General features: G+C 48.1%; 1 protein-coding gene across 14 annotated transcripts in view; it reads left to right on the plus strand.

The window, feature by feature from the left end:
- The window catches only part of lef1 (lymphoid enhancer-binding factor 1), a 58,288-nt gene that overhangs the window by 24,425 nt on the left and 11,363 nt on the right, over window positions 1-22,500 (plus strand). For 3 of the 14 annotated variants that reach the window (XM_052464848.1, XM_052464854.1, XM_052464843.1), the window contains exons 4-9: window positions 7,395-7,527; window positions 13,669-13,789; window positions 14,494-14,613; window positions 15,667-15,841; window positions 16,938-17,045; window positions 20,818-20,866. In XM_052464848.1, coding sequence (XP_052320808.1) covers window positions 7,395-7,527; window positions 13,669-13,789; window positions 14,494-14,613; window positions 15,667-15,841; window positions 16,938-17,045; window positions 20,818-20,866 — 706 coding nt within the window. The remainder of the gene's footprint in view (window positions 1-7,394; window positions 7,528-13,668; window positions 13,790-14,493; window positions 14,614-15,666; window positions 15,842-16,937; window positions 17,046-20,817; window positions 20,867-22,500) is intronic. The other 11 variants (XM_052464849.1, XM_052464855.1, XM_052464844.1 and 8 more) reach the window with 5 other exon arrangements.

Genomic DNA, 22,500 nt, shown 5'->3' on the forward strand with positions numbered 1-22,500 from the left:
CACACACACACACACACACACACACACACACACACACACACACACACACACACACACACACACACACACACACACACACACACACACACACACACACACACACACACACACACACACACACACACACACACACACACAGAGAGAGAGCAGCACGCCAAGGCATTGAGCCTCCCTGTTCTGTTACAAAGCAAAGAGTTGGCGCTAGGGTTTCTCCTCTCAAACACCGTGGCTCTCTGCCAGCTCCAGTTCCGCGCAATGAATTTCTTTTCAAACCACATCTGAGGCCGCTTGAAAAGGGCCGGCCAAGCCCGGTTATAAAATTCTCAAATGGAACGTTTATTTCCAAATCCGTGCCCTCTGTCTGTCTCCGTGTGTGAAATATGAATAGAAAAGAGAACCTAAGCCTATTTCTTCCCTGTCGTTAAAAAAGACCGCTGCCGCCACAGTTTGAGCCATCGTCCCGGAGGACAAGGAGTGGAGATCAAATCGCGGCGACATTGCATGACCCTCAATGGTCGTGGTCAAGTCAGAGCTGTGCAACCACTTCCTCTAACTGCGTAATACAAAAGTATTAAAAAAAAGTGTATTCTTTGTAAACTTGGCATGAAGCAGGGAGTGGTTTAAAGGAAGGAAGGTGCGGCTAGTCCATAAGAAACCACCTGAACTATTAACGTTTTCAAATGGCAGCTCCTTCCTACCCGGTCACCTCCAATGACTTGTTTTCTGGGCGAACAGAAATACCCCTTCCTTCTCCTTGTGCAAGTCAAGGCCCCCAAAACTCTTTGTGTCCATTTAATATTGTGACCATTTAGCATTTTATTTTGGCATCTGTATATAGACATCTTGGTGGATGGTGCTGGCTAGTGGCTAGTAGTGGAGCTATGGGTTAGTTAGAGGATGGTGCTGGCTAGTGGCTAGTAGTGGTGCTATGGTTTAGTTAGAGGATGGTGCTGGCTAGTGGCTAGTAGTGGTGTTATGGTTTAGTTAGAGGATGGTGCTGGCTAGTGGCTAGTAGTGGTGCTATGGGTTAGTTAGAGGATGGTGCTGGCTAGTGGCTAGTAGTGGTGCTATGGTTTAGTTAGAGGATGGTGCTGGCTAGTGGCTAGTAGTGGTGCTATGGTTTGTTAGAGGATGGTGCTGGCTAGTGTCTAGTAGTGGAGCTATGGGTTAGTTAGAGGAAGGTGCTGGCTAGTGGCTAGTAGTGGTGCTATGGTTTAGTTAGAGGATGGTGCTGGTTAGTGGCTAGTAGTGGAGCTAAGGGTTAGTTAGAGGATGGTGCTGGCTAGTGGCTAGTAGTGGTGCTATGGGTTAGTTAGAGGATGGTGCTGGCTAGTGGCTAGTAGTGGGCTATGGTTTAGTTAGAGGATGGTGCTGGCTAGTGGCTAGTAGTGGTGCTATGGTTTGTTAGAGGATGGTTCTGGCTAGTGGCTAGTAGTGAAGCTATGGTTTAGTTAGAGGATGGTGCTGGCTAGTGGCTAGTAGTGGAGCTATGGGTTAGTTAGAGGATGGTGCTGGCTAGTGGCTAGTAGTGGTGCTATGGTTTAGTTAGAGGATGGTGCTGGCTAGTGGCTTGTAGTGAAGCTATGGTTTAGTTAGAGGATGGTGCTGGCTAGTGGCTAGTAGTGAAGCTATGGTTTAGGTAGAGGATGGTGCTGGCTAGTGGCTAGTAGTGGGCTATGGTTTAGGTAGAGGATGGTGCTGGCTAGTGGCTAGTAGTGAAGCTATGGTTTAGTTAGAGGATGGTGCTGGCTAGTGGCTAGTAGTGGTGCTATGGTTTAGGTAGAGGATGGTGCTGGCTAGTAGTGGGCTATGGTTTAGTTAGAGGATGGTGCTGGCTAGTGGCTAGTAGTGGTGCTATGGTTTAGTTAGAGGATGGTGCTGGCTAGTGGCTAGTAGTGGGCTATGGTTTAGTTAGAGGATGGTGCTGGCTAGTGGCTAGTAGTGGGCTATGGTTTAGTTAGAGGATGGTGCTGGCTAGTGTCTAATAGTGGAGCTATGGTTTAGTTAGAGGATGGTGCTGGCTAGTAGTGGGCTATGGTTTAGGTAGAGGATAGTGCTGGCTAGTAGTGGTGCTATGGTTTAGGTAGAAGATGGTGCTGGCTAGTAGTGGTGCTATGGTTTAGGTAGAGGATGGTGCTGTCTAGTGGCTAATAGTGGTGCTATGGTTTAGGTAGAGGATGGTGCTGGCTAGTGGCTAATAGTGGTGCTATGGTTTAGGTAGAGGATGGTGCTGGCTAGTAGTGGTGCTATGGTTTAGGTAGAGGATGGTGCTGTCTAGTGGCTAATAGTGGTGCTATGGTTTAGGTAGAGGATGGTGCTGGCTAGTAGTGGTGCTATGGTTTAGGTAGAGGATGGTGCTGTCTAGTGGCTAATAGTGGTGCTATGGTTTAGGTAGAGGATGGTGCTGGCTAGTGGCTAATAGTAGTGCTACGGTTTAGTCAGAGGATGGTACTGGCTGGTAGTAGAGCTATGGTTTAGGTAGAGGATGCATATGTGCCTCCTAGATTCAGTAAAACTGTGTCGGTCACAGAAGCCCCCAGGTTTCCCCTGGTGGATTTAGCCTTAAGGACAGCACACAATGGAGGCACAGTTTATTAAGAAGTTGAGAGAAATGGGCTGTGACAGCTGCAACTGGGAGAGCACAAAAGAGGTCTTCTCCAATATGGTGGAGGCAAGGGCATTTCAAAAGCTCCTCGGCTTTCTCAGGTGCCGGAGAGTCCGTCAGCAAGCGGGCCGTGTTGGTTTTTCTGCCATGGGATGGAGCTGGAGATATAGGGGGAAGTGTGTGCACGGGTTTGTGTGTGTACCTGCATCAATGACTGCATGCTTGTTAAATTGTCTCATTTATATGGTTTAGGATCCTCTCTCTTTCTCTCTCCTTCTCTCTCTCTCTCACTCTCTCTCCATCCTCACTCTCTCTCCGTCTGTCGGAAAGAGAACCCGAAGACTGGAGAGCTTAAATGAAAATCCTCCATCCAGGTTCTTATCTCGTTCCCGCAGGGAAGCAAATGTGAGCTGAAAGGCGTAACAATTAAGAGAAGAGGGGTGAGGATGGTATAATTTTAGCCCCAGCTAGTACAGGCATGTCTCTGGCTGCTCCAGGCCCAATTCAGGCCCTCTATTTGGGAGTCCTCTTCGGTCCTCATCCTGGTGGGATAAAGTGCCATTAAAGCTATTCCAACACACAGATTATCCCCTGACCTTTGACCCTGGCTGACCTGGGTTCTCCTGGGCTTGAGACGTCAGGACTTTAGAGACAGGGTTTAGGGACTAATTAGTTGCTATGAGTGAGCTAATTTTGTTTGAAGTTGGATTGAGAATTTTCTGTAGTTGATACTCACTCTATTTTTGATCAGAACCTCTTTTTTGGGTGTTTTTCATTAAAATGCAAATTATTTCTGAAAATGTTGGACTATTTTGAGGCAGGATCCAACATTACGTAAGAGATGGTCAAGCCAAACGTACTTGATATGTTTGTGTGTGTGTGTGTGTGTGTGTGTGTGTGTGTGTGTGTGTGTGTGTGTGTGTGTGTGTGTGTGTGTGTGTGTGTGTGTGTGTGTGTGTGTGTGTGTGTGTGTGTGTGAGAGAGCAAAAGAGAGAGGGCTGGAGACCTGGGGGTCTTGATGCTTAACCAGGCTTCGGAATCTGACACACATGAAGGCCATTTTAGTAAGGTGTGCATATCTGAGATCCACCCCACCCTACTGCTAAACCCCTGGTTAGGACATTCCCAGAGGGGGTAGGGGGAGAGGTGGTCGTTTGGTGCTAGTCTGTGAGGGGTCCGGTCCGGCAACACAGGAAATTCCAGGGGGAGTCGTGGCTCTGCCACAAATTAGCATGCTGAGAATGTCACCTTAGCACGAATCGCCTCGCTGCAAATTAAGCCAATGAAAGTTACCTAGTGGTGTTTATATATATACACAGTTGAAGTCGTAGGTTTACATACACCTTAGCCAAATACATTTAAACTCAGTGTTTCACAATTCCTGACATTTAATCCTAGTAAAAATTCCCTGTTTTAGGTCAGTTAGCATCATCACTTTATTTTAAGAATGTGAAATGTCAGAATAATAGTAGAGTGAATGATTTATTTCAGCTTTTATTTCTTTCATCACATTCCCAGTGGGCCAGAAGTTTACATACACTCAATTAGTATTTGGTAGAATTGTCTTTAAATTGTTTAACTTTTTGGATAGCCTTCCCCAAGCTTCCCACAATAAGTGGGGTGAAATTCAGTCCATTCCTCCTGGCAGAGCTGGTGTAACTGAATCGGGGTTTGTAGGCCTACTTGCTCGCACATGCTTTTTCAGTTCTGCCCACACATTTTCAAAAGAATTGAGGTCAGAGCTTTGTGATGGCCACTCCAATACCTTGACTTTGTTGTCCTTAAGCCATTTTGCCACAACTTTGGGAGTATGCTCGGGGTCATTGTCCATTTGGAAGACCCATTTGTGACCAAGCTTTAACTTCCTGACTGATGTCTTGAGATGTTGCTTCAATATATCCGAATAATTTTCCTCCCTCATGACCCCATCTATTTAGTGAAGTGCACCAGTCCCTCCTGCAGCAAAGCTCCCCCACAACATGATGCTGCCACCCCCGTGTTTCACGGTTGGGTTGGTCTTCTTCGGCTTGCAAGCCTCCCCCTTTTTCCTCCAACCATAACGATGGTCATTATGGCCAAACAGTTCTATTTTTGTTTCACCAGAGGACCAGAGGACCAGAGGACATTTCTCCAAAAAGTATGATATTTGTCCCCGTGTGCAGTTGCAAACCATAGTCTGGCTTTTTTATGTCGGTTTTGCAGCAGTTGCTTCTTCCTTGCTGAGCGGCCTTTCAGGTTATTTCAATATAGAATTAGTTTTTACTGTGGATATAGATACTTTTGTACCTGTTCCCTCCAGCATCTTCACAAGGTCCTTTGCTGTTGTTCTGGGATTGATTTGCACTTCTTGCACCAAAGTACGTTCACCTTTAGGACACAGAACGTGTCTCCTTCCTGAGCGGTATGACGGCTGCGTGGTTCTATGGTGTTTAAACCTGCGTACTATTGTTTGTACAGATGAACATGGTACCTTCAGGCATTTGGAAATTGCTCCCAAGGATGAACGAGACTTGTGGAGGTCTACAATTTTTTTCTGAGGTCTTGGCTGATTTCTTTTGATTTTCCCATGATGTCAAGCAAAGAGGCACTGGGTTTGAAGGTAGACCTTGAAATACATCCACAGGTACACCTCCAATTGACTCAAATTATGTCAATTTGTCTATCAGAAGCTTCTAAAGCCATGACATAATTGTCTGGAATTTTCCAAGCTGTTTAAAGGCACAGTCAACTTAGTGTATGTAAACTTCAGTCAACTTAGTGTATGTCAAATTGTGATACAGTGAATTATAAGTGAAATAATCTGTCTGTAAACAATTGTTGGAAAAATGACTTGTGTCATGCACAAAGTAGATGTGCTAACCGACTTGCCAAAACCTTAGTTTGTTAACAAGAAATTTGTGGAGTGGTTGAAAAACGAGTTTTAATGACTCCAACCTAAGTGTATGTAAAATTCCAACTTCAACTGTATATATATATGTTTGTTTGTTTAGGGATAGCATTTGTTATATGTTGGGCAAGATTGGGTGTAGTCAAAATGTGTTGGATGGGTTGATGGATGCCTTTCAGATCAAGCGTATAGCCTTTTGAAATATCATTCTCATACACACCGGAATAGATTGATCGTTTTTTCAGACGTATATCCTTTAGAAATGCTGTTTTGTCTCTACAAGTCAATCAGGTCCAGGGTCAGTGCTGGGTGCTCTGATTGTGAGTAGTAGATTTAGCATGGCTAAGCAGTACCATGTGTTCAGTGCTGTTGGAGCCTGTAAGCGGCTGGGGGGCTGCCTGAGTTGGAGGGGCAGGCCTCTGTGGGGGGTGCAGGCCTCTGTGGGGGGTGCAGGCCTCTGTGAGTCAGCCTAAGGGTGGGGGGTGGTAGGGAATTGGGTGCTGTGGCCAGACCACTGCTGACGTGATTAACCCTGCCTTTTGGTTCTACTGCAGATGCCTCTATGAGATCTCTCTCTCGTCCTCTCTCTCGTTCTCTCTCTCGTCCTCTCTCTCGTCCTCTCTCTCGTCCTCTCTCTCGTTCTCTCTCTCCTTCCCTTTCTTGTCCTTCTCTTTCAATTCAAGGGGCTTTTTTGGCACGGGAAACATGCTCTTTCTCTCTCTCGCCCTCCTTCCGTGTCTTGTCATCCTTCCCTCTTTCTCTTGCCCTATCATCACCCCTCCTCCATCGCTCATCCCTCCTTCGCTCCTCCTTCCCCCGGCTCTGGCTCTGTAATGAACTCCTCTTATTCACCGGCTAATGACTGCCTTTGATCTCACTGCTAAGACCTCTGCTCTAACGCTACCCTGTGGGGCTTTCTCGTTCACTCTCCCCCTTCTTTCCAACCCCCTCTGCCCTTAGGCAGAAAATAGGGGCAGTACTCACTGACCAAGGCTAAACAAAGTTTTGAGGTGTTGGGGAAAGGCTGGAAGGGGAGTACATTGAGACCTCCCTTGCGGGAAGGTGTTTTATTTTTTACTGTGCCATTAAAGCCCCCATGCAGTCTTTTATTAATATTATTTTTTAGCATCACATGTGTTTAATAAATCACTGTTTATTTTATATTTGTAATAATTTATTTCCCTGAGCCTCCTTTTGCCATTGAAATGCTCAGTCTGATCGTATGGGTGTGTTGATACACATTTAAATATATTTACATACACAACCCTGATTGTCAGATAAGATCATTTAGAGACTCTAGAGCCTACCGCAGTTACCTCTTCAAAGTAGGAGGATACATATGCAAATAAAAGATTACTGGTCATTGGTCAGAATAATCAGATCAGATTGTGATGTCATGCCGTTGGCCAGAAACTCCATGCCACCTGAACAGGCTGAAATTCCAGGGGGGTTTACATTTCCAAAATCTGTTACACTAAAAGAGCATTTTCACAATTTCAGAGTCTTATTTCGACCTCATGGTGTGGAAATATAATTAAAAACAGGAAAATTGTGACTGCACCACCCCTTTCATCTTACCAGATCCTTTGTGTGTGTGTGTGTGTGTGTGTGTGTGTGTGTGTGTGTGTGTGTGTGTGTGTGTGTGTGTGTGTGTGTGTGTGTGTGTGTGTGTGTGTGTGTGTGTGTGTGTGTGTGTGTGTGTGTGTGTGTGTGTGTGTGTGTGGGCTACACAAATCACCCAACGGCCGTACCCTTGTCATTTGAGAGAGGGCCGGGACTTGATTTTACACTGTAAAACTCTGTAAATGCTAGCTGCTAACTGAAATGAGGAAAGGTAATGTAATTCCTTGTTTAATGTGTTCTGCCTCTCTCATTGTGTCTCTCTCTCCCTCTCCATTCCAGTCCAATAAGGTTCCGGTGGTGCAGCCATCGCATGCGGTCCATCCGCTCACCCCCCTCATCACGTACAGCGACGAACATTTCGCCCCCGGACCCCACTCCGGACACCACCCCCAGGACGTCAACCCCAAACAAGGTAGGCAATGCCCCCTCCCCTCAAATCACTAAAGCAGTGGACATCATTAACCATGGTAACACAAAGGAGACACATTTTGTACACACATTTGTTTACATCCCTGTTAGTGAGCATTTCTCCTTTGCCAAGATAATCCATCCACCTGACAGGTGTGGCATATCAAGAAGTTAATTAAACTGCATGATCATTACACACCTTGTGCTGGGGTCATTCAAAGGCCACTCTAAAACGTGCAGTTTTGTCACACAACACGATGCCACAGATGTCTCATGTTTTGAGGGAGCGTGCAATTTGCATGCTGACTGCAGGAATGTCCACCAGAGCTGTTGCCAGAGAATTCAATGTCCATTTCTCTACCATAAGACACCGCCAACATCGTTTTAGAGAATTTGGCAGTACGTCCAACCGGCCTCACAACCGCAGACCCCATGTAACCACGCCAGCCCAGGACCTCCACATCCGGCTTCTTCACCTGCGGGATCGTCTGAGACCAGCCACCCGGATGGCTGATAGAACTGTGGGTTTGCACAATGAAGAATAGTCACAAACTGTCTCATAGAAGCTCATGCAGCTCTGCGTCGTAACTGACTTCAGTGGGTAAATGCTCCCCTGTGATGGCCACTGGCGCCCTGGAGAAGTGTGCTCTTCACTGATGAATCCCGGTTCGTCTGTACCGGGCAGATGGCGTCATGTGGGCGAGCTGTTTGCTGAGGTCAACACGTGTTCCCCATGGTGGCGGTGGGGTTATGGAAGGGACAGGCATAAGCTACGTACAATTAACACAGCATTTTATCGATGGCATTTTGAATGCACAGAGATACCGTGACGAGATCCTGAGGCCCATTGTCGCGCCATGTTTCAGCATGATAATGCACGGCCCCATGTCGCAAGGATCTGTACACAATTTCTGGAAGCTGAAAATGTCCCAGTTCTTCCATGGAAGATAGAATACTGCAGACTCACCAGATATGTCACCCATTGAACATGTTTGGGATGCTCCAGTTCCCGCCAATATCCGGCAACTTCGCACAGCCATGAGGCAAATGGTGGTCACACTGACTCGTTTGTGACCAACAAATGCATTTCTGTATTCCCAGTCATGTGAAATCCATAGAATCTATTTCAATTGACAGATTTTCCTAATATGAACTGTAACTCAGTAAAATTGTTGAAATTGTAGCAGGTGTTTTAATATTTTTGTTGAGTGTAGTAAAGATTTTGACATCACACCGTATTCATCACTACCCATCTCCACAAAGAGGCATGAAGACAAAGCTTCCTCAGAGGGAAATGCAGCGTATGAGTTCACCCAGCCACCTACACAAGGTGACGTTCTGTCTCAGAGAAAGAAAACTACAACACATTCCTCCACACAGCGTATCACATCTTCCCACCTACCTGAATGAAGCAGAGCTCCTCAGACAGGCACGGCGGGGATTTACCACACTGCACTGCTGAAAACACTTTTCCTTCTTCTCTATCGTTCTTTATCTTTCTCTACTCTCTTTTTTACCCCTCCATTTGTCACCCTATATAATACTATTTCCCTGTCTGTCTGGGTAAAAACGTCACAGTAAAAGCCCTGACAGACTGTCTGTCTGGGTAAAAACGTCACAGTAAAAGCCCTGACAGACTGTCTGTCTGGGTAAAAACGTCACAGTAAAAGCCCTGACAGACTGTCTGTCTGGGTAAAAACGTCACAGTAAAAGCCCTGACAGACTGTCTGTCTGGGTAAAAACGTCACAGTAAAAGCCCTGACAGACTGTCTGTCTGGGTAAAAACGTCACAGTAAAACCCCTGACAGACTGTCTGTCTGGGTAAAAACGTCACAGTAAAACCCCTGACAGACTGTCTGTCTGGGTAAAAACGTCACAGTAAAACCCCTGACAGGCGCTAGAGCATAAAGGCAGTTGGAAAGCCCAGGCACAGTCAGGGTGAGACTTTGGCAGAGGTTCATAGGTCTTGTACTGGTCTGGCCCCGGCACTCCATATGCTCTCCCCTCCCCTCCCCTCTTCCTTCCGGCTGCCACGCACCGCCCCCTACTTAAAAGCAGGAGGCAGACCAGACAGGATGCGATGTGTGATGACGGGGCAGTTGAGTAAATAATCCAATATGGCCGCCATACACCAGATCCATCCAGACATCGTAGTGATCTTATGTACCTGTACACAGCAGGACAACTGAATAGGAAAGTCATTCACTTCCCTTGTAGCTACAGGATTTCTCTACAGTAATGCTTTCCATAGGGCTCTGTTTTTTTGAACATTTGGTCCTCGTTTACAGTCCTCATACATTTTGGTCTGAGTAGTCCCCAGGGATTGAGTATGAGAGTTGATGATAAGACACAGCACAGGATGGAGTTATATGAAGAAACCGCTGGAGGAGATCCGAGTCTGAATCGATCCACACACTCCCATAGCCTGGACTGGTCCATGTAGAAGAGATGTGCTAGATGAATTAGCTGTAAATGAATTCCCCTGGCATTTCCAGGTCTAGATACTGTAGAAGAGCTAAAGATATGTAGGAAGCAGAGAGGGTAGTCTCTATCCATCTCTCTCGCTCTCTCTTTCTATCACACTTTTGCCTTCTCGTTCTCTTGCTCACTCGCTCTCTCGCTCTCATTTTCATCAGCCAATCGGCTCGCTGCACTCCATAGCTGGATCAGGACTTTGATCTTCTCGTTAATTATTTAAGAAATCATGGATGTTCTCATTATGGGTCCTAATAAGCTCTAATATGTGCCGGGCGGTGACGTTGGATCGAATGTCAAACTCTGGAGCCCTTTGAACAGACTTCAGACGTCACAATGTAATTTACAATGAAAAAATGTAACACTTAAAATATAATATTTTAATACGAGATCATATTTTGAAATACAAGTTATGTCTACACGTGGATAAGGTTATGAAAATCATTCAGATGAGAACGTGAGCGAGTAATTACGTACCTTTTTAGTGCCTTGAGGGACCGTGTTAACACTGAGCTCCCCTCACTCCATCTCTATCTCTCTCTCACTCTCTCCCTTCTCTCCTGACTTTCCTATCCTTCACTCCCTTCTCACTTTCCCTCCTCCCCTTGCTCCTTACCCTTCCTTACATCCCCCATTCTTCTATCTCACGCTCCCTCCCCTTCCTTCCCTCCCTCCCTAGTGCCCTACAGAGCACCCTGAGACTGGGGTGGTGAATAAGTGGGCTGGGGGTGCTGGAATCCAGCGTTGCTACAGTGGCTTTGGAGATAAACCTCCTCTCTCTGCCGCTCAGAGGGAGTTAGACCCCTACAGACTGCAGCCTGAGAAGAAAGAGGGGGGAGAAGGGGGGAGCATGGATCCATCTGGGATTAGGTGATGGTGTTAATCTGGAGGCGTTTGCCTTCTTCCTCTTCTATGTGTGTGTGTGTGTCACTGTAGGGCCTTCTACACGGGTCTACACAGCACTCCCTTGACCATAGCTCCCAGTCTGACAGATCCATTTACTTTAATTTCCTTCACCCTCCCCCTCCTCCCTCTCTCCCACCTTCCATCCCAGTTTAACTTCTCGCCAGCCTCTACAACAAGCTGAGGGAGGCTGAGAGCCCTTGACCTTGAAGCCCAAGAGGCCTAGCGTTGATGAAGAGAGGGAGAGCTTAGCTGTGTTGAGGATCCAGTGACAGGGCAGGGCCCCAGTGAATGCTCTCTGTAGGGAGCATTACAGGAAGCACAGAGAGGGACAGGCCTTAATGAACACTGACTGGAGGGACTAGAAGGCTTCATGGGGGGGACTAGAGGGACAAGAGGGCTACATAGAGGGGACTAGAGGGACAAGAGGGCTACATGGGGGGGACTAGAGGGACTAGAAGGCTACATAGGGGGGACTAGAGGGACTAGAAGGCTACATAGGGGGACTAGAGGGACAAGAGGGCTACATAGGGGGGACTCGAGGGACAAGAGGGCTACATAGGGGGGACTAGAGGGACAAGAGGGCTACATAGGGGGGACTAGAGGGACTAGAAGGCTACATAGAGGGGACTAGAGGGACAAGAGGGCTACATAGGGGGACTAGAGGGACAAGAGGGCTACATGGGGGGACTAGAGGGACAAGAGGGCTACATAGAGGGGACTAGAGGGACAAGAGGGCTACATGGGGGGGACTAGAGGGACTAGAAGGCTACATAGGGGGGACTAGAGGGACTAGAAGGCTACATAGGGGGACTAGAGGGACTAGAAGGCTACATAGGGGGACTAGAGGGACAAGAGGGCTACATAGGGGGGACTCGAGGGACAAGAGGGCTACATAGGGGGGACTAGAGGGACAAGAGGGCTACATAGGGGGGACTAGAGGGAGTAGAAGGCTACATAGGGGGGACTAGTGGGACAAGAGGGCTACATAGGGGGACTAGAGGGACAAGAGGGCTACATGGGGGGGACTAGAGGGACAAGAGGGCTACATAGGGGGGACTAGAGGGACAAGAGGGCTACATGGGGGGGACTAGAGGGACTAGAGGGCTACATTGGGGTGGGCTAGAGGAACTGGAGGGCTACATGGGGGGAATAGAGGGACTGCAGGGCTACATGGGGGTGGGCTAGAGGGACTGGAGGGCTACACGGGGGGAACTAGAGGGACTGGAGGGCCACATGGGGGGACTAGTGGGACTGGAGGGCTACATGGAGGGACTAGAGGGTCTGGAGGGCTACATGGAGGGACTGGAGGGCCACATGGGGGGACTAGAGGGACTGGAGGGACTAGAGGGCTACATAGGGGGACTAGAGGGACTGGATGGCCACATGGGGGGACTAGAGGGACTGGAGGGCTACATGGAGGGACTAGAGGGACTGGAGAGACTAGAGGGCTACATGGAGGGACTGGAGGGCTACATGGGGGGACTAGAGGGACTGGAGGGACTAGAGGGCTACATGGGGGGACTAGAGGGACTGGAAGGACTAGAGGGCTACATGGGGGGACTAGAGGGACTGGAGGGACTAGAGGGCTACATGGGGGGACTAGAGGGACTGGAGGGACAAGAGGGCTACATGGGGGGGGGGACTAGAGGGACTAGAGGGCTACATTGGGGTGGGCTAGAGGAACTGGAGGGCTACATGGGGGGGAATAGAGGGACTGCAGGGCTACATGGGGGTGGGCTAGAGGGACTGGAGGGCTACACGGGGGGAACTAGAGGGACTGGAGGGCCACATGGGGGACTAGTGGGACTGGAGGGCTACATGGAGGGACTAGAGGGTCTGGAGGGCTACATGGAGGGACTGGAGGGCCACATGGGGGACTAGAGGGACTGGAGGGACTAGAGGGCTACATAGGGGGACTAGAGGGACTGGATGGCCACATGGGGGGACTAGAGGGACTGGAGGGCTACATGGAGGGACTAGAGGGACTGGAGAGACTAGAGGGCTACATGGAGGGACTGGAGGGCTACATGGGGGGACTAGAGGGACTGGAGGGACTAGAGGGCTACATGGGGGGACTAGAGGGACTGGAAGGACTAGAGGGCTACATGGGGGGACTAGAGGGACTGGAGGGACTAGAGGGCTACATGGGGGGACTAGAGGGACTGGAGGGACTAGAGGGCTACATGGGGGGACTAGAGGGACTGGAGAGACTAGAGGGCTACATGGAGGGACTGGAGGGACTGGATGGCCACATGGAGGGACTAGAGGGACTGGAGAGACTAGAGGGCTACATGGAGGGACTGGAGGGCTACATGGAGGGACTTGATGGACTGGAGGGCCACATGGAGGGACTAGAGGGACTGGAGGGACTAGAGGGCTACATGGGGGGACTAGAGGGACTGGAGGGCCACATGGGGCAAATGTGAACCTTTCTGTATCTATTGTAATAATACATACTTGGCACACACACGTACAGTTCATATACTGAATTCCAACGCTGCATGGCACAGATGTCCTTGTCATGTCAGTGACATGCAGGATCAAACCATTCAAAAGATGGGAGTTACACCCAAATAATACTGGGTGGTTACCCCTCATTCACGATCATTAAATGTTCCAACAATAATGTACAGTATCAATAACATGCAAGTCTCCAAACACTTACAATATGGTGTCTAATACAGCAACATCTCAACAACGTTGGGACAACGTGTCATCTTCATGGTCGGGTCATTGAATGCATGTTCTGTTCCTTTTCATACAGGACAGTACCACTCATCCTGTCTCTCTACAGGCATGCAGCGGCATCACCCCGGGCCGGACATGACCAACTTCTACCCCCTCTCCCCTGGAGGAGTGGGACAGATCACGCCCCCACTGGGATGGTACGTTTAGGATGACACACACACACACACACACACACACACACACACACACACACACACACACACACACACACACACACACACACACACACACACACACACACACACACACACACACACACACACACACACACACACACACATCCACCCAACCAACAAGGGGAGATTGAGACTAACTATATACAGTACTGTACATGTGGATCCATTGAGAAGGGTGATCAGACAGACAGACAGGCACACAGAGGGGAAATAGAGACCGTGGACTCTGTCTCATCAGTGCTGTGGCCTCACCACACTGGTTCTCCCTGTGCCCAGCACATGTCCCATAGACCAGTCCAACAGACAGCCCCATACGTGCTCCCGCATATTCAGCTGTCTATTTAGCTGCTCAAAAGACTCCCTGTGTCAGCGGCTCCCTCTGAGCTGCACTATGTTACTCGCTCTCGTATGAGGCCTCTCTCTCTCTCTCTCTCTCCTCCCTCCGTCTCTCTCTCTCTCTCTCTCTCTCTCTCTCTCTCTCTCTCTCTCTCTCTCTCTCTCTCTCTCTCTCTCTCTCTCTCTCTCTCTCTCTCTCTCTCTCTCTCAAACTTCTCTCCTGTGTTTTCTTTGAATATATTTTAACTCTTATTTCACCTAGTGTGAGTATGTTGGGGAGAGAGAGAGAGGACGAGGTTCTAAAATTATTGCATGGGTTCTTGTTCCAGGTTCTCCCACCACATGGTCCCGGGTCCCCCCGGCCCCCACGCCACAGGGATCCCCCACCCGGCCATCGTCAACCCCCAGGTCAAACACGAGCCCCAGCACGACAACGACCTGATGCACATGTGAGTCCCCCAAACAGTGGCCCTGTCTGGGTCCACTTCACACAGGGCCAGCCGTGAGTAGAGTGTGGGTGGCTCAAACAAACCCCCATACGCCCCTCTCCACTGTTATGCTGAAAACACACATTCCTACCAAAACACACCTCACTATTCTACTCCTCATGGTATTAGCAGCACATTGAGTTCAGGATACTTCCAGGTATTTGGCCACTCAACCACATGTCCCAACAACTTAGCAGTCCAGCCTCCCTTCTCTCCTATCACCTTGATGTGAGGAGATAAGCAACAAGGGACTCACAGAGCTGATAAGGGCCCCACCACGCTTCATTTGGCCCCTGGCATCACAACATGCATACCAACAGAGACACACACACACACACACACACACACACACACACACACACACACACACACACACACACACACACACACACACACACACACACACACACACACACACACACACACACACACAGAGAGAGACACAAACACACACACAGAAACAGACACACACACACACACACACACACACACACACACACACACACACACACACACACACACACACACACACACACACACACACACACACACACACACACACACACACACACACACACACAGAAACAGAAACAGATACAGAGACACACAGAAACGGAGAGACACACAGAGACAGAAACACATACACCACACACAGACACACATCAAGGCCCTGTGACGCTGGGGCTACTAAGCGATTGGCAGTGTGTGTGCTGGGGGGGAAGGTTTAGTTGCCATTACTGGTGAAGTAATCTCTCTCTCCGCTTGAAAGCTCCAAGACTGTATGACTGTACCTGATTAAAGACTCCTGGCGTGGCGGCAACGCCTCGCACGCACACACCCTTGCTTCCAATTGGCTGAGGTGAAACAGACCCCTTGCCGTTTGTTCTCACCCCCGGAGGCGCCCAGTTTCACCGTCGCAACCCTCCTTCCTCCGCCCCCCTCTCTTTGTTTTAGCACCGCCGCCGTACCCTTCTTCTTCTTTACCTCGCTCCCTTGTTCTTTTCTCGACAATTGTTTTGCCAGGAAGCCTCAGCACCAGGATCAGAGGAAAGAGCAGGAGCCCAAGAGACCCCACATCAAGAAGCCGCTGAATGCCTTCATGCTGTACATGAAGGAGATGAGGGCCAACGTGGTGGCAGAGTGCACACTCAAGGAGAGCGCCGCCATCAACCAGATCCTGGGACGGAGGGTACGTATGCCAGAACCCAGGATAGAGCACCCTGACTGGGGTGGAGAACGGTTAACCACCCCCTGTTCTGTAATCACGGGTCTGAAACCGTGACAATGTGATGATGTGTGCCAGGGAAACGGACATAAGACACTGTTTGTGTTCCTGTGTTAACCATAACCACCTGACAGCATCTCTCGTTCAGCTAGACGGCTTCCAGATCATACAAATAGAATCCATAGAACGGGCCTCCCCATGCAAATCATGGAGAGTGTAATAATGTTATATGATGTACTGGTTTCTCTTTTGTTTCGTATGTAACGTAAGTGCCTTAGTGTGTTTGGACCCCAGGAAGAGAAGCTGCTGCCTTGGCAACAGCTAATGAGGATCCCTAATAAATACAAAAACAAATGATGTCATAATGGGCCAACTGGTTGGAGGTTCCAAGACATTTCTCTGGATTCTCTTTCTATGTCTCTTTTCACATCAAGGTCCTTCAAGGGACTAATCCCGATGACCATCTCCTTGTCCTAACCTGTTACTTCCCCTCATCAGACAGATCCACTTTCTACCTGACTGACTAGCGGGCATTCAACCAAATGGGCTTTTTCTTTAAACTTACCGTAGATAATAATAGTGTGGTTTGGAAATGACGAAATAATGTTCCTTTTGAGACTGGGAGTAGAAGAAAGAAAGTGAATGAGAAGGAGACCGATAGAACGTGTTGAAAGCCTTAACAGAAAGCCCTGGTGTTTGGGCCAGTCAGCCACAGCAAAGCTCTGTTTGCGGCCTGTGTTTGGTAATTGCCCGCTGACATAGTTTGAAGCAAAAGCGCCGCTAAATTGGAACCAGTGTTTTGATATGAAATCAAAGTATTTTTTTTCTCTCTCTCTCTCTTTCTCTCTCTTGCCCATATGCTAATCTCTTCATCATGTTCGCCCCCTTTAAAAACAAAAATGATTCCCTATTTTTTTTTACCAAGCGTTTGTACATTCTTTTAAAGGATTTTTTTCTGTAGCAAAACACTAGCATCCATGTCTTTGGAGGGAACTTGAAAGTGCAGACCAGTAATTGACTGTGTGCTGTTTTTTCTTTTTTCTCTCTCGTACTGAATCAGTGGCATGCTTTATCCAGAGAAGAGCAAGCTAAGTATTACGAATTAGCCCGCAAGGAACGGCAGCTCCACATGCAGCTCTACCCAGGCTGGTCCGCCAGAGATAATTATGTAAGTATCATATAGAAACGGATTGGCAGCGGAGAGGTGTGTTTGTGTGTGTGATTTTTGTCAACTGGGATTGAAGTTTTCTGACCGGGGTTCAAATAGTATTTTAAATCTTTCAATTACTTTTGAGTGTTTGAATCTGCCTGGAGTGCCAGATGAGCAGGGTTTGCACTTGTGGGGCTATTCCATTGGTCATATTTATCCAGGCAAGGTTGATCAAGCACCGCTAAAGTATTTAAAAGATTTCAAATGCTCTTTGAACCCAGGCCTGTTCAGTTTTGATGTAGGCTATATGTTGTTTACGAATTTCAGAACAGTAGCTAGTATTCTGTTAGATTTCTAAAGACAATGCTAGCTACAACATGCTAATAAACATTAGCCTTTTCCATGATAATGGTGTCCATTTTTAGCTGCTATGCTACAGCCTAATGTGTAATTCATAGCACTCTACTTCCATGCTATTATTACCACCATAAAGGACTCTAGTATCAGACTCAGTATTATGCGACACTGAGAATAGTGGCCTGTGGATGGTGCTGCCAGTCTTTGATGTTCCGTATCAACATGGAAGCCTTGGATATGTAAACAGAGTTGATGCCCCTACCAAGAGCGTAGACACTTAGTGACGAGTAGATTACTGTGTGATTTCAGATGGCACAGCACCAAGATGTGTGTGTGTGTGTGTCAGGGCACCTGTCATGTTAGTAATATGTCATGTTCATCTAGGTGTGTGTGTCTGTTCCATATATGTGTGTGTGAGACTGTTCCGTGTGTGTGTGTGTGTATGTGACTGTATGCTAGCGCCTGCCGTTGTTAAAAAGTGTGGCTCCAGCACTCACTTTCACTCCACCACCACAGGGGCTCTTTGTAGTGTTCATCTGCCTTCTCTCTGGACAGCCCCGCTCAGCACCTCTCACCTTCTGCCTCCACCGCCCCGCCGCCACCACACCACGCTGGGGGAAACACTGCAGGACAGGGAGTAGAGGACAGGACAGCATAGGGCAGGACAATACAATGCAGCCCTTACCCCATTGGTGTTGACAGATCTGAAAGGACTGATCTGATAGGCTAAAGCAATAAGCCAGGAAGCAGTGGATGACCTCCTGGTGTCTGATGGCCTCTACTACCGTATACCTGCGTTCGAATACTTATACTAACCGTATTATTGTGACGTAAATTGAGTATGTAGTATGCTTATTGGTCATAGTATGGAGGTTAGTATGCCAGAAGTTCCCGGATGTCGTACTAAATCCGCCAGAATATGAAAGCAGTGGACACTATTTCTGTGCTCTTAGGTCCCATAATGAAATGATTCAGGAAATAGGCGTGGCTTCACAACATTTCCAGGTTTGAAGAAAATGTCGGTAAATATGCAGCAGAAGTCAGACGAGAGCGGATACATATTGGTTGCTTTAACTAATTATGACAAATGTTAAGAAAATGTTGAGTAATGTCATAAAGTAATGACTTTTCAAATAAGTTACCTTACACGTTATGTTGGCTGACAATTTGTTAGCTACTCTGTCCTTACGAACCACATAGCATATCATTACAGCAGTATGGGCAGGTATGTTAGGTACCTAACGTTAGTTGGCTACTAATACATTGTTGAACTTGCCAGTATATTAACTATATGCTATCTAATTAACTACCCAACTTTCATTGACTTATTATTCACAGCATTCTTAGCTTAGCTAAGTGGTATAGTCGGTGTGCGTTCTCAATGGACTGGCTATCTATTCCGATTTCAGAGCACTTGTCTGAGTGTAGAATAACTGATGAATTTACTAACGCTCAACACCCGTTCAATATGGCCGGTGTCAGTAAACGTCGTCGGCAAAAAAGCATCATTCAATTGTTGTCAGCAGCACAGTTAGTCACCAACGCTCTGGATAACATGAACACAGCCTAACCAGCTCTGCTAGGGTGAGTAAAATGGTCAGAGTGAGATGTTCTCTCATGTTTGTCTGGAAGTAGCTAACAGGTTAGCCAGATAGCTTGTGTGCTTGACTGCCGTTGTGAGCGATCTGAACACTCCGAGTGTGAAACGCTCTGAATTAACGAACGGACAATCTGACAAAGCTCTAAGTTTACGAACGCACAGAGCGCTCTCTGGCAGTCCAGATTGAATTTACGAACACACATCGTAAGATGTCTAGCTAGTAATTTGTTATGCTAACAAGCTAGCAAGAGGTTGCATAGCAACAGCATCAACTTCCGGTAGACAGGCGAAGCGCAAGTACGCTCAACTGAAAGCATACCGCTCATTTACAGTATACTAACATGAACCAGTAGTATATAGTACGTAGTATATACTCATTAAGTATGTAGTATACTGTATGTTTTTATGGGTATTCAAACACAGCTTATGAGTCTCATAGACACTTAACCCCAAGTGTAACTTTAGACAGTCCCCTCGCCCCTACCCGGGCGCGAACCAGGCACCCTCTGCACACATCAACAACAGCCACCCACGAAGCATCATTACCCATCACTCCACAAAAGCCGCGGCTCTTGCAGAGCAAGGAGAACTACTACTTCAAGGTCTCAGAGAAAGTGACGTCACCGATTGAAACGCTATTTAGCGCGCACCGCTAACCGGAAGTTGATGCTGGGGCGGCAGCGTAGCCTAGTGGTTAGAGCATTGGACTAGTAACCGGAAGGTTTCAAGTTCAAACCCCTGAGCTGACAACCCTGAACAGGCAGTTAACCCACTGTTCCTAGGCTGTCATTGAAAATAAGATTTTTTTCTTAACTGACTTGCCTAGTTAAATAAAGGTAAAATAAATAAAACTAAAACTAAGCTAGCCGTTTCACATCCGTTACACACCCCTCCGACATAAACTAAGCCTTTCATAGTACTGTACCACACACACACACACACACACACACACACACACACACACACACACACACACACACACACACACACACACTCACTGTCATAGACTACTGTACACATCACGTGCCCCCCCCTCCTCTCTCTGTCTGCCACAGCGGTGTGAGAGGAACCCAGATTAGCTCATCATAAATAAGTGGATTAGTAGACTTTGCAGCAGGAAACCAAAGTGCTGCTCATATTTGACTAGAATGACTGTTATGCTGCTATCTCCACCTATAGTCCCCCTCCCTAGGGGATTTGGGTATAAGCTATAAATCCACACACACTTACTCACAGTGGAGCTCAGTGATCAGCGCTCGCTGGAGGGGGGGTTGACTGATGCTCTCCATGGTAATCAGTCGAGGACCAGCTCTCCCAAGTAATATATGTTTATGTTTTAATTACGTATTGATGTTTGGTGTTAGGAGACTGAAAAAGACTACATACGCTGCTGCTGCTACACTTTCAGCCTTTATATAAGAATGGTGATGGACGTTTTGTTCATTATAGGTTGTTAGAGAGCACACACTGATACAGGTGAGGAGAGGACAGACAAGTTTGCTACTTGCTCCGATTGGAAAGCAAGGGTGGGGTTCAAAACCTAACATTCTAGAATGGATCCTACCAAACATGTCTATGTTTGTTAGAGAGCACACCGAAGTCAGGTGTGGAGAGGATGGAGACAACCAGCTCTCATAGGCAGGGAGAAGAGATGGTCAGCCCCTCTGACCAATCCCAGCGTGGTGATTGGCTGCAGGCCCAGAGAGCGAGGAGTGCTGGTTGGCTGCCTGGCGGGGGATGAGTGAACAGGGCAAACGGCAGCAGGACTAAGCGTGGTGGAGTGAGGGTGAGTGCTGGAGCCACACTTTAAGCGTTCACCTCGATATTTTCTAGGGAAAGAAGAAGAAGCGGAAGAGGGAGAAGATACAGGAACCGGCTGCAGGTAACCAACCTCTCCCCCTTTTCCTCTATCTCTTCCTCTCCTTTTCCCAATTTGGCTCTTTCTCTCTCTCCCTCTTTCTCCCTCTCTCTCTCTTCCTATCTATCTCTCCCTCTCTCTCCCCTCTCTCTCTCCTCTCTCTCTCTCTCTCTCTCTCTCTCTCTCTCTCTCTCTCTCTCTCTCTCTCTCTCTCTCTCTCTCCTCCCTTTTCCTCTCTCTCTTCCTCCCTTTCCTCCCCAACCATTTCTCTCCCTGCCTTTCTCCCCCTTTCTCTCTCTTTTCCTCCCTCTGTCTCTCCCTCTGTCTCTCCCTCTCTCTCTCTCTGTCTCCCTCTGTCTATCCCTCTCTCTCTCCCTCTGTCTCTCCCTCTCTCTCTCCCTTTCTTGCCCTCCCTTTCTTTCCCTCTCTCTTTTCCTCCTTCTCTTTCTCTCCCTCTCTTTCTCTCCCTCTGTCTCTCCATCTTTCTCTCCCTCTCTCTCTCCCTCTTTCTCTCCCTCTCTTCCTCTCCTCTCTCTCTCTCCCTTTCTCTCCCTCTCTCTCTCTTCCTCTCTTTTCTCCCTCTCTCTCTCCTCCCTCTCCTCCTCTCTCTCTCCTCCCTCTCTTTCTCTCCCTCTCTTCTCCCTCTTTCCTCTCTCTTTTCCTCCTTCTCTTTCTCTCCCTCTCTCCCTCTGTCTCTCTCCCTCTCTCTCCCTCTCTCTCTCTCTCTTCTCCCCTCCCTTTCTTTCCCTCTCTCTTTTCCTCCTTCTCTTTCTCTCCCTCTCTCTCTCCCTCTGTCTCTCCCTCTCTTCTCTCCCTCTCTCTCCCTCTCTTTCTCCCTCTGTCTCTCCCTCTGTCTCTCTCTCCCTCTCTCCCTCTCTTTCTCTCCCTCTCTCTCTCCTCTCTCTCTCCCTCTCTCTCTCCCTCTCTTGCCCTCCCTTTCTTTCCCTCTCTCTTTTCCTCCTTCTCTTTCTCTCCCTCTCTTTCTCTCCCTCTGTCTCTCCCTCTCTCTCTCCCTCTGTCTCTCCCTCTCTTGCCCTCCCTTTCTTTCCCTCTCTCTTTTCCTCCTTCTCTTTCTCTCCCTCTCTTTTTCTTCCTCTGTCTCTCCCTCTCTCTCCCTCTCTTTTCCTCTCTCCCTCTCTTTCTCTCCCTCTCTTTTTCTCTCTTTCTCTCCCTATATTTTTCTCCCTCTCTTTCTCTCCCTCTCTTTTCCTCTCTTTCTCTCTCTCTAATTATCTCCCTCTCTTTCTCTCCCTCTTTTCCTCCCTCTCTCTCTTTCTCTCCCTCTCTTTTCCTCCCTCCCTCTCTTTCTCTCCCTCTCTTTCCTCTCTCCCTCTCTTTCTCTCCCTATATTTTTCTCCCTCTCTTTCTCTCCCTCTCTTTTCCTCTCTTTCTCTCTCTCTAATTCTCTACGTCTCTTTCTCTCCCTCTTTTCCTCCCTCTCTCTCCCTCTCTTTCTCTCCCTCTCTTTTCCTCCCTCCCTCTCTTTCTCTCCCTCTCTTTCTCTCTTTCTCTCCCTCTCTTTCTCTCCCTGTCTTTTCCACTCTCCCCTTTTCCTCTCAATTGTTGTTCTATGAGGTGATGAGTGTTCAGTTTGTCCCGTACAAACTCTCCATGCAGTCTCTTTTGTGTTTGTCTCTCACACTAGCCCAAGTCATTTT

Source organism: Oncorhynchus keta, chromosome 16 (genome assembly GCF_023373465.1).
Source record: "Oncorhynchus keta strain PuntledgeMale-10-30-2019 chromosome 16, Oket_V2, whole genome shotgun sequence".
Lineage (NCBI taxonomy): Eukaryota > Metazoa > Chordata > Actinopteri > Salmoniformes > Salmonidae > Oncorhynchus > Oncorhynchus keta.